Source organism: Lipotes vexillifer, unplaced genomic scaffold, assembly GCF_000442215.2.
Source record: "Lipotes vexillifer unplaced genomic scaffold, Lipotes_vexillifer_v1.1 scaffold664, whole genome shotgun sequence".
NCBI lineage: Eukaryota > Metazoa > Chordata > Mammalia > Artiodactyla > Lipotidae > Lipotes > Lipotes vexillifer.
In genome coordinates, this window is record NW_006782421.1 from 1291932 (window position 1) to 1304903 (window position 12972).

Below are 12972 nucleotides of genomic sequence, written 5' to 3' on the forward strand. Positions count from 1 at the left end.
TCTAATGAGGTTGGTGGCAAAAATATAACACACGTTGATTTCACAGGAACCACCTGACTATTCTGGTACTAGGGCTACTACAATGACTACCTCTTTAATTAACAAACCCCCATAAAACAAATTTAAATAATTTTCCTAGAAACGCATGTGACTGACAAAAAAGCCTGTGCCTCCATCTTTACCCAAAGGTAAAACACAACCCAAGGTCAAGTGAAGGTGACCAATAGCCCTATTCTTTGCCTTACCGTCTCCCGCCTTCCACTCAAGACATAACATCTATTTAATCAGCAGTACTTTTATGTTTAGATAATTATGAAATTGCTTAAACACATATTATAACAAACAGAAGGTCTATTTCGCTGTTTAAAATCTATGTTATTTGGGGAGTAAGGATAACCAGGCAGAAGCTCACGTGCGGTGTGGATAATACGGCTAGATTTCAATGGGAGAGAGGTATTTAGACCTAGTAGATGGTATGGTTTTATTAGAAAAGAAAATTATCTTTTTATTGTTATCAATTGCTCTTCAATTTTTCTTTAATAAAATTTCACAGCAACCTCCTCAAGAGGATACACTAAAGGCCTTTGATTATATATACCGTAAAGAATGTATTGTACCACAAAGAAACACACCCGATAAGATTTTTTTCCATCTGAAATTTATAAAGGTAATTTTCCATGCTGACAGTGCACATTCCATCCCTAAGTTTGAAGAGTCAAATGCTGCCACAGCTGGGGGTTATTCTGCAAATGGCCTCCAGCAGGGACTGCAGGGGTGAGGCAGGAGGCGTGGCGTGCTCATGGGGGGGTAGCCCTTCTCTTTATCAGTTATCATCTCAGTAACCTAATCAAATATAGAGTCCAAAGAAAAAAAGCAACACTAGGAAGGAAAAGCAAATATTAAAACAGCTGCTTGATTACCTACAGAGATTAAAACAAAAAGCAAGGCGTGAGGCTGATATATTTCCTAGGGATTTGCTAAGGCTGAGGGGAGGGGTAAGGGGCAGATACCTTAAAAAAAAATCCATCATGAAAGGAACTGAGACAAGATTATAAAAAAGGGGCCAAGTTATAGCGCGCCATGGGATTTTTAATCTGGCTACCTGTGGTTTCTGTAGTTAAAGCTTTATTCATCCCCCAAAAGAGGGGGTGGGGAGAAAACAAAAAGATCACATTTATTTGTCAGTTTTGCAAATGATCAAACAGCGTGCATCAACAAGAATAATAAGAAAACATGAAACGCTGATGACTTTTTAAAAACAGATCCCCGTTGTATCAAATATTATTGATAATTACCTGTGAATCTCGTTTCTTGAACTCTTGGATTTGATTTTCGTGCTCCATATTGGCAGTGTGAAGCTGTTTCTCCAGGTCTCCAATTTCCCGTTCATGGTCTCGGACTAGGCTATCCTTCTCTGCGTTATGCTGCTGTAATAGGTGCGTCTTCTCCTGTTCATGCTCCAGCTTCAGCTCTACTATCTGATTGGACAATGAGGACAGTTCATCAACAGAACATCCTTGTCGTCATGACAACTCATGGCCAGCTTAATTTTTCTCTAATTTGCCCAAGTTGAAAATTTTATTTTTTGCGTCATTATTACCTCACCCTTAAAATACTCTCATTTGGTGGGGGGTGGATTTTATCTAAACCTCCTAATATTCAAGACAGTTGGGCATATTCAGTAAATCCTTCTGCAATCTGTTGACACAAATGCCTGAAACATTGAAAAAAATTATGTCGAATGCTAGGTATTTCCTCCCCAAGAATTTGGGTATTACTGACCAGCAATGGTTATAAATGGTTAATAGTCAGTGCGCTTTGCTTTTTGCTGAAACATATACAATGTAAAAAGCAGCAATTAAATCGGTCAGTTTTCTTTATGGTTTTCAAATAAAAGATCGAAGCTAAATACGCATCTGGATTATTGTATATACAGTTGTCTTTCTAAAAATAAAATGATAAATTTCAAAGCTCTATTATCTCGTTGTCAGCTACGGTATACCAACATAAACAGATGTTATGTGTTCCAGAGGGGCACCTGCTGTGCTGCAGGCTTGCGCCATGATTTCATAAAAAGCATTCTATTCTCAGGATCCTTTCCCAGTCCACTCCACACTGGAGACTGTGACCTTGGCCAGTCTTAGCCTCTCCCTGCTAGACTGAATGGCAGCCCGAGACTGAGGGCCTGGTTGCCGCAGCTTTGATACTAATCCTCCCAGGCTGTGCACAATGGCACCCTACCTGGCCTGCACACTATAGCCAGCCAGGCTGTCTTTGAAGCAGGTGATGAATAGGGACTGCAGGAAGCCAGCTTCCCCAGTGAACTCCAGGCCACACAGCTGCTAAGAACAGTCACTTGGATTTTTCTTCAGTTTTGGTGGATTTCAGGGGGAAAAACTGCTGTTATCTAGAATACGTTGTGTTATTTTCGGCGTAAGAATCCATCTTCAAAAAAGCTAACAGTAGGAGCCTGCTCCAAATCGATCTTGTTTCGTGCAAGGAATCACCAGACTACCTTATCTTAAAGCTATAGCATTCCTTTCTCCAGGCATGCATGCTGCACCACATTTCAGAAGTTATTTCCTCTGGAGATTTAAAACTCTCATCCTCTAATTGCAAACTAAGAATCAGAACACAGATTAAAATTGTTTTTAAATGTACGTTTCAAAATGTTTTCTTACTGTGATTTTTCTTTGAGGGTGGGAAAATCAACAATAAACTCCTGACCACTCATAAATTTACTATACTATTTAGGAGAAAGAAAAGTATACTAACCCTGGAATATACATACTTATCGGAACAAGATAGTATGGAAAATATACGGAAAATTTTATTTTGCATCTGAGAACAAAGATGCATTCTAGTGAATTTATGTCTGTTTGAAATTTAGGGATCTTTCTTGCCTATTATTCTACTATAGGCAATATAGAGAAAAAATGCATATAAATTTTCTCTTTATATACTATGCCAAGTAGAAAAGTTTTCTATGATTATTTAAAATAAATGTGCATGGTTTTCTCTGTGATTCACACAACTACAATGTTAATCCCAACAAAAGAGAATTAAAAATTTTATTGATATTACTGCATCATTTTCAGGCAGCCAAGTATATGAATTACTGAGTTAGGATATTTTTAGAACAGTCTTGGACACATTATTATTTCTACTCAGTGTTATACTATCAAGCATTATAATAATGAAATTATAAATTTCAGTAAAACATTTAAACATGTAGCACACTGAAAGGAAACAGAAAGAGGTAAAAAGTTCTACTGAGATCCGATTCTCAAAAGCCTCAAAAACACTGGGAGAATGGTGTGATTTAAAATTGACAGAAAGCAAAATATTTTACAATACTCTAAGGAAAAGTAACCGATTGACCTAAAATTAAGGCAGAAGAATTACAGAAGTTTTCCCCCAAGAAAAGACACAAGACCAGGACTGGCTGTGAGATCCTGAGTAACAGCACTGCCTGGGTCTAGGCTCCAGAACCAACACCCTTCCATAGAAACTCTGAGTTATCTGAGGAGTTCTGACACTTGGACCAGTGACCCTGCTTTCCGTTCATTCATTTTAAAAAGTCAGGAACAAATGAAATAGAGATAATGGCATTTGAAACCTAAAGATAGATGTTCATAAGTTAAATTATTAAAATACTTTGCTGTTTTGTCAGGGTCTGTTGCTCAGTGATGCTGGTTAATGAACAAATCTCAAGGTTGCCAGAGCCTTTTCAAATGAAATCGCTCAGCCCTGTCTGCTCGATCCAATGCTGCTTGGCCAACTTCTAGAGGTTACAAGCCCCTTCTAGTCTTTGCCTAGGTTTCCTCACTGTCAGCAATTTCAGGCAGGGGTGTCCTCTCCAGATTAATGGTAGAGTCCAGGAGAAAAGCCCTAATGTTTTGGGAACATCTTGATGATGATATTCATGACCATATTCAATGCCATCATCAAGGTGGATCTGTGTTAAAATTCAACCTAGCCCCTTCCAGGTATAGATAAATGTCCTTTACACGTGGGTGCTTCTCAACAGCAAACAGGAAGTACCATATCCTCTTCACCCTGAACTACTAGATACTTTTAGTTGACCACAATAATGTGCAATGGAGCTAGTGGTTACCAGGAGGTGGTACATCATGGAGAGTGTGGAGGATGGGAAAGCAGACAGCATCCGCAAGGGTGAATGATGAAGTGGTCAGTGGGGTCTCTAAGTCAAGGTGGTCCAGAGCCCATAATCTGTGCTCCAGGGGGCAAGAGGAGGCCCCATCACCAAGGAATTCTTAAGCAAGCCTAGGTAAAGAGCTCCCTGTAATGCAGGAGGGAAGGCTTTAAGCTCCCTAATCCAAAAGCATGGAGCTGTGGGCCAGGTAACTATGCTTGCAATGCCACTCAACGGGTGTGAAAGCAGACTGGCATGTCTCCCAGGACAAGGGGAGTGATAGTGCCTGGGAGCACCTGCCAGCCTTTGTGATGCTGGACTTGATAGCCTGCTGGTTGGGGCCTGAGTGAGAAAATGGCTTTATTGCCTAGAAGCTACTAGGTTGACTCACACGAAATTTTCCAACAGGAGATGAATAAGGGCCCTGCCCCACCCACTATGCCATCCCAACACACTCTGACCTTGAGGTTCTGAGATCCCTGAAGGCACAGCCCTCCTCCCAGACCGGATCCTGCTGCATATGTCGATGGCCTCCTCCCTCCGCCTGAAGCTCCACGCATGTGCCCTGGGGTAGGAGCACACCCAGGCCCTGAGACGACAAGATGCGGGTGCTAGACAGCTAAGTTCCTGAGGGCCTTGGAATACACACACTAAGTTCTCCTAACTGTTTTACAGCAGAATTAGTGCTAGCAAATATGGCCTTGTCAAGTGTGGAGAGCCTTGTGGCTCCAGGAACAACGAAACGAGCCATCCACGAAATCTGTCAATCAGCAATTCAGTTTAGCACACAAATTCTCTTTATTTGAAAGTTTCATAGGAGTGTGCTAACCACTGCGTGAGACACAGCGAGGCTCTGCCGGCCTGTACTGCTTATTCACTCCTTTTCCTCCAGGGTCAACCTGTACAGCCGGGGGACAAACGCCCGCCGGAGCCCCAAGCTTGGCATGCGCTGAGGGCTGAGGGCTGGAGGCTGGAGGCTGGAGGCCCCCAGCAGAGATCATGGAGGAAGGCCCAGCAGAGATCAGCCCATCCGTGCTGCCCGGGCAGGAAGCAAGTCCTGTTCTCGGCAGTTTTCTTTCCCAGGTAACACTTCAAAATACTTACCCCCTACCTGTAGGTGGTGAGTGACAGTAACCACCTGCAGCGTTTACAACTTTCTGAACAATTCGCTACTGTTTTCTGTGTCTGTACCTGGCGGACCTCAATTAAAACCCAGGAAGGGGCCAGAGAGCTGAATGTTTCAAGAAGATTTCTCTTCGTGGTTTAATGATCGTTTACTCAAGCCAATGAAACTGAGATAACTAAGAACATACCCTCTTAGGCAGAGTTCAACACCTTTGAAAAACGCGTGTCTTAGCTGTGTATTTTAATTTTACTTTATTTTACCTAATGTCTGTTTATCTGAAACACATTCAGTTCGTCTTAATCTAGTAGATCCCTGCTGTTGAATATGAAAAATAAAAACCATCAGAGTTTCCCAGTTAGTATAAAATTCAGAAGGAGAGACAGATCAATCAGGTTATAAACTCCTCCAACATATGGACGAAGGCTGTATTGTCTTCATACTGTCCTTCACACTGCCTACAATGCAGCATAATTATTCAACATTTTGCGTGGAATGAGTGGCATTCGGGAGCAAAAATCAAAAACTAAAAGGTGAGCTGGCCCTCCACAGATTCAACCAACCGAGGACTGAAGAAAAAAATTCCAGGAGGTTCCAAGAAGCAAAACTTGAATTTGCAGCGTTTCAGCAACTACTGACATAGCACTCACATTGCGTTAGGTATTATAAGTCATCTAGAGATGATGTAAAGTGTACAGCAGGATGTGCGTAGGTGATACGCAAAGACTACGCCATTTTATATGAGGGGCTTGAGCATCCGTGGATGTGGGTATCTGATCCCCTGTGGAGACCGAGGGACTCCTGCAGTCAGAAGAGAACGGCTTCATCTACCTTATCGCCAAATTGACTTGTCACCTGCACAGTCTCTGCCCTCCTCTGACTTGAATGCCTGGCTGGCCCTGTGGCCCAGGGAATCCTTCCTTCTGTGCACTGGACCGTCTGCTCTCGCCAAATTAAGCACGCCCCTCTCACAGTGACCCCGTCGCTCTCTGCCTCATCAGCATCGTCTTCTCCACTGGATCGTGCTCATCAACACAGATGTTTTCGCTGTACCCTTCCCCTGACCCTCCATAACCCTCCAGAGGCCACCCCACTTCTCTGCTCCCCTTTCTTTGAAAGTCCCTCTACGGGCTCCTCACACCGTGTTCTCTCCCCGCCCACATCACCCGGCTTTTGTTCCCACGTTCTACTGAAACTGGACTTGTCAAGGTGGTAAAGACCTTCTTGCCAAACCCAGTGGTCAGCTGTCAGTCTCCATCTAACTTCCCGTCTCGGCGACACCTAAACAACAGGTTACTCACGTCCTCCTTCCTGAAACACTGGCTGCGCGCGGCGCACGGGAAATCACACCTCCTTGGTTTTTCCTTCTACCCACCAGCTGCTCCCTCTCAGGCGTTTTTGCTATTTTTCCTCCATCTCGTCCCCATGTCTAGTTGTCACTGCGTCCCTGGGCTCAGTCCTGGCACTTCCTTTCTTTTCTCTCTTGCGTGTCAGTGTCTGTCACCACCATTCGCCTGGTGGCTCAGCAGGGAAGCTGGAGTCATATCTGAGTCCCCTCTTTTCTTCACGCTCCATTTCCCTTTCATCCACAAGTCCTGCCTGCAGAGCACAGCCCAAGGTTGACCCCCGACCCTGCACTGCCCCGCCCCGGTCCAGCCACGGTGACCTCTCATCAGCCTCTGACTATCAGACTCCAGTCGCCTCCCAACCACCCTCCCTGCGTCCTCTGCCACCTCCTGTACAACCGGCGCTCCACAAAGCCACGAGAGGAAGCTTTCTAAACACAAACCAGAGCTTGCTCAAATGCTCCAGTGGCTTCCCGCCACTCGCAGAACAAAATCCAAGCTCCCACCACAGTCAACAGGGCTTGATAGGATCTGCCCCGCCCCCGCTCACTCCATTCCAGCCACATCCCTGCCCGTTCCCTCTGCCTGAAATCTCCTTTCCTCATCTCAGGTTCTGCAAGGTTTCCTCCTTCACTTCATTCAGGTTTTAATTCAAACATCACTTCTTTAAAGTCCTTCACTGACGACCTTCTCTAAAATAACGTCTTAGATGAAATGACACCTTCTATAAAATAGCCCTTCACTCACAGACACCTTGTCCTGCTTGACCACGGCAGTGACCATGACCTTACGGGACAGTATATCCTAAGGCTGGGGGACCGTTGTCTCCTCCACCATAAGTACAGACTCTCCTGTGTTCACCCACATCCTAAGCGCCCAGAACAGTGTTTAGCACAAAGTAGTTGCTCAGTAAACATGAATTAAGTGATGAACGATTGCAAAGACGTGATTTGACCTTAGATTTTTAAGGTACCTGGAGAGTGGGATCATCGCGTAGCCATATCACTGTCTAGGAAACATCTTTTAAAATGAAGTATATCCCTAAAACAAATCATCTCTGCTTCATATTAGAGTCACTGAAAAAAACTATGTTCATCTTTGCCCTTTTCATTCCCACTCTAGGTAAAGGTGCACTTGTTTGAACCTAGATGTGAAAAGATTCAAGCCGAGAAAAAGAAAAAAAGAAAAAGAAAAGGAGGAAAAGGCCCTGCCTTAAGTACTTTTCACCAAGTATCACTGCACATTCCGTGAACCCAGGCTCCTAAAACTTGGCCTGGACTACAGGCTCTGTAGCTTCATAGTCTGGATCTCTCATTCTGGACCCTAAGACACCAGGAACCTGGCTCTGCCTGCTGCCTGTAAGACCCATCTGTGCCCTGTAGCACGGCTGCACGCCCTGGATCAGGCAGTTATGGAAAGAAAGAATTTGAAAGACTTAGTGCATCATTGGATCAGGGATTGGATTTGTCTTGATCACCACCGAGGAGTCCAATGACTGTAGTTGAGGCTCAAAAACGATTACAAACTGAAAAAGGAAAGCCAAGCAAAAAAGACTTTTAAAAAGAGTGTGATAAGGTGAGCACGAAGAATAAGGCAAAGCGAGGAACAACAGAGGTGAACCAGGTGCAGAAATTAATAACTCATGTGAAAATCCACTTTGAAGAAATTTTAGGGAGACTCACAGATTCATGGTCATCAACCTCAACCTCATCTGGGACCTCAATACCAAAAAGAAATTTTACCAAGTTGTTCTCGTCTGATCAGTCACGCCATCACCAAAATAATTTCAAACAATCCCCACTTCCGTCGGCTCTCCTGTCCGCGTGATTCCTTCAGTGTCAGCAAATGATCTTCCCTCTTGTTTCACAGAGAAAACCCTCAGGAATAAGAACGCCCTCGTTCTCCCACTGCAGATCGACAGACTTCTGTGCCGTGTCCAGCCTTGCCCTTACAGCTGAGGCCTCGGCCTGTCCTCCCAGGCCAGCCACCACGCCTGCGCTGGGAGCCAGTACCCTGTCTGTCTCCTCTCTCTTGCTTTCTTCTATGTCCTTTCCCAGTGTAGACTGAATGGTCTAATTTAAAAGAGGTCCATGTCTTCAGGCTATATTACCTAAAAAATCTAGATAACTAAAAACTAAAATACTTACAGAGAAAAAAACTGGGAATTGCATGCTATCTGCTTTTTAAATATCTCCACTGCTCTTAAAATTTCCCAGTCGCTTATCTTGTATGATTTCTGACTTGTCTTTGCTAGTAAAATGTTTTGTTTCAAATAACGGCAATGTGTAAGGATTTGGCCCTTCAGTGTTTTTTATCATCATCAACAATAAGTATTTATTCTTTCTGGAGAATTTGACCACTTGTTTATCTGTTGAACTACATTTCCCTTTAAAGGCTTTGTAGTGAAAAGAGAAGATATAAAATACAAGATTAAAGAATGATATGATGGGATTGCCAAAAAAAATCTCCATAGTTCAGGAAATCCTAGCATGCTTGCTTTGTTGTTTGTTTCCAACTTGAATGAGGTTTGTGAAAAGACAATTAGAATTGTCTTTTTGTTCCAATGGGTTATACAGGAAAGAAACAGGAAACCTTGATGAAAGCTTGGGCTTTACAGGATATTTGTGTGAGTGTTTATCCCATGTGTTTGATGTTTTTTTCTCCACATCTGCATACTTTATGCCTGCATTTTGGCTAAAATATTTTAAAATACCACTCTGCTTTTTTCACTTCATTACAGTTCCTGGCCTGATGCTTTCTAAACGGGAGTGGCTCACAGATTGCGCTGAATAAGGAAATTGAGGCCCAGAACGCACAAGTCATTCATTTCCCCTGGATGCGAGTTCCCTCATTATAAAATGTGAGGACTGGACCGGATAAGTGCTTCTAAAACTTTTCCACCAAAGCACCCCTCACAGCAGTGAGAATGAATAATATCCCCCTGGGGGATCTGAGGGCATAGCCTGAAGCAGCCTCTGCAAACTGGAAGTTTCTTTGAAATGTCCTATTTTATCTTAAAAATTCATGAGAATTTTGCATTTTACAAAACAGGAAAAGTCTATGTTTGTTTTAATATGAATGTTACCTCAATAGTAAAACCACTTTGCTTTCCCACAAAGTCATCAAGTGAACCCAACACTCCAGGAAACAGGCATCAGGCCCCTGCACCCCAGCGCTCACGTGCTGCCCCAGGGGCCGCCTACCCCGGTTTGAGAAGCAAGGGCCTGGTGAACGGCATGTAAATCCCCTTCCAGGGTGAAACGCTATACCCGTAGCATTTAAGATTTGTGGATTCCTAAGCAAAGACAAGATAATAGAAAAGTTGTCACCCTCGCACTTGAGTGGCAGGTAGAGAAGGCAGGTATGGACAGGTGTGTAAGTAAGTTAGAGACCCCTACGGCTGTCAAGAGGCACACGGGGCCAGGCGGGAGGCTGGGGGCGAATCAACGAAGGCACAGGTCACAGAACGCCGGATCTGGGAGGGACATCCACCTGCAGCGTTCCGGCAGTCACCTCAGCACGCTCAGGTGGGCAACTTACTTTGTTACGAGACGAACCACTGCATATTTGAATAATTCTTTAGGAAAGAACCACCTCGAAATGACCCAAAATGTTCCACACCCAGAGGCTCAATTTCTGCCCCCTGGAGCCCCCTGGGAGTCCGTCAGAGTGAGGTTAAGAGCATGGCTCACGCTCACGTCTGATCTCATCACCTGTTAACTGTGCGGCACCTTCGGCCAGTGACTTAACTGGAGGTGCTCAGTTTCTACAACTGGAGATGGAATCATAAGCAATGGCACTGCTCGCAAGATGACTGTGAGGACGGGCGGTGGCTGAAGTTACCTAAAGCAGGTGGAAACGGTACCCGGCTCAGAGTATGACCTCCTGACTGGTGGCTATCACGACTGTTACTACACAAACCAATCATACAATTTCCTCTGTTCCAGACCCTGGAGTTAAAGATAGATATGCAACCCTCTTCAGTCTCGTCTTCTCTTGGCAAAACATCCTCATTCCTTGATATATTCCCTCTGACCTAGACCCAAACGTTCCCGTATTCTGGAAACTCTGCTTTGACCATGTTTGAGTTTGTCAGCGTCCTACTTAAAATGTGGCGACCAGAACTGACTCCTCATACGACCTGATGGGAAAACAATAGAAGGAGGCCGTACCTTTTACCCTCCAGGATCCATCGCCCCAGGGGGTTCTTCCTGTCTTGCTTGTCCCCCCCCCCGCCCCCCCCCTCCCCGCCTAGACAACCTTACATCTCCCCCACCGCATACTTTCTGTGGATGATTTTCTGCACCAAAGCATGGAATTTTATATTCAATCCCAATAAACCTAATCTTCTTAATTTCATCTGTTTAAAGCTTCAGAAAACTGATTTTCATATCCCACATGTTAACTACTCCTCTGAACTCTAAGGAAGCAGGAAACTAACCTCTTATATCATTACCCAGTGTGACACACAGAAATCTCACTTAGGGTGTCAGTCGTCATTCAGAGATGGCCCTTTGAACTATCTCTTAACCCCATAAATGAACCAATGGCTAAACCATATTTCCTATTCGGCCTTCAAGAAGGACTTTGCCAGACGGCTCAGTGAAGTCCAAATCTATCACATCTATTCCTCTTTCCTTATCTACCAGCCTGGCCAGTCTGCCCAAAGAAGGGAATAAGCTCAGTTTAATCGGCTTCCCTTTCAGTGAACTCGCTCGAGCTGGCTCATAGGGACCTGCTACCATATGCCTATCTTTTCTCACGATAAGCTTTCACAATAAAAATCTCAACAATTTGGAGTGGTCGGGGCAATGCTGTTCCAGTTAATAGAATTTTCTGCTTAAAAAAAAAAAAGGTTTTAAAAAGTTTGTATATTATCACATCAAAAAATATTCTCCTAAAACCTACTAGCTCATATTCCTGCTTTTATCTTTCCTTTACAAGTTACTGCCTGGTATCTTCACTCTCAGCATGGATTCTAGTGAACAGGCCTACAGACACAGGAAGAATAAAAGCAGGTGAAATCTGCACTGACCTCAGAGATCTTTGTGTGGTTTTTAAAAAATTCCTATTATATACTTGTATAACATTTATATCATTTCTCTCTTTTTCATGAAAATGAAATACAGAAAAATTGATGCAATAGTGTATAGTTTCTATTAATAGTATGAATTCTTTAAAGAATTAATGTTTTCGTTATTAAGTATCTTTGATCAAGACTTAAAAGACAAAAATTTGGTACAGTTTTAAATCTATCACCCAGAGAAAAGCCTACGAAACCTAACATCCCTTCAAACGAGTTTATATAAATTTACTTTTACACTAAAAAAGCGACTGTCACGTTAAAAAGACTATCACAATGTGGAAAGTAGAGCATGTGAGAAAAGGATCAACCATGATTCCGCCATCTGAAAAATAATTATTCCACCATCTGAAAAATAAATAACATCATTGTTTGAATAATTCTGTCCGATTTTCAAGGTTAAGGATAATTGGCCAGAAGAGGTAAACAAATTTTATGACTCTTGGCAGATACTGCCAAAGTCCTTTGGGCTACATTAATTTATAACGCCACTAGTAATATATGAAAGTACCAGTTTTACTAAACTTTGGCCAGCTTTAGGTGGTACATCACTATTCTAATTTGCATTTTTCTTAATACCAAGGCTGAAGATGTTTCTACATGGTCGTTTACTCAATTTATTTCATATATGTTTCTTTTCCTTTGCCAGGTCATTTCTTGGAGCATTAATAATTTTGTTAAAATTTATGCTAATTACTTTATATGCTAATTATTTTTATTGGTTATACATTTATTAATTTGACAAAGGGAATCACTCTGTCTACGATATTTGTGGCAAATATTATTTCTTTAACTTAAAATAATTTATATTTAGTCAAATGTTCATTTTCCTCAGTGGTTTTACTTGTTACATCCAACTTTAAAAAGTCAGAGCTGTGCCAAAATGATCACAGAATAAATGCAAATCAGGCCCTGCAGTGACCTGGCCACACTTGGTTATAAATTTATCACCCACATGGTTATCATCAAAATGAAAACAGAATTTTAAAAACACTCGGAGAACTTTTCAACCCCTTACACACACTCACCCTGCCATACAATAGCTTCTGATGAGCACAGGTGTCCTAAAAAGAGTTTAAAACTTGGTTTTCTTCTCTCCCCTGTTCCTTCATCAGTTTACATGGAGAAACTGACATTTTTCTTGTTTTTATTAGTGCATCTATACAGCTTTTAATCCAAAAGTCGCCTCGGTTATACACTGTATCTTGTTAACAAGCCCTCGTTAAATATTATTTTTATATATATATATATATATATATATTTT

General features: G+C 42.7%; 1 protein-coding gene across 2 annotated transcripts in view; it reads right to left on the reverse strand.

Moving 5' to 3' along the window:
• The window catches only part of CEP112 (centrosomal protein 112), a 432986-nt gene that overhangs the window by 216257 nt on the left and 203757 nt on the right, over positions 1-12972 (reverse strand). For both annotated transcript variants that reach the window (XM_007455273.1, XM_007455274.1), the window contains one exon: positions 1296-1478. In XM_007455273.1, coding sequence (XP_007455335.1) covers positions 1296-1478 — 183 coding nt within the window. The remainder of the gene's footprint in view (positions 1-1295; positions 1479-12972) is intronic.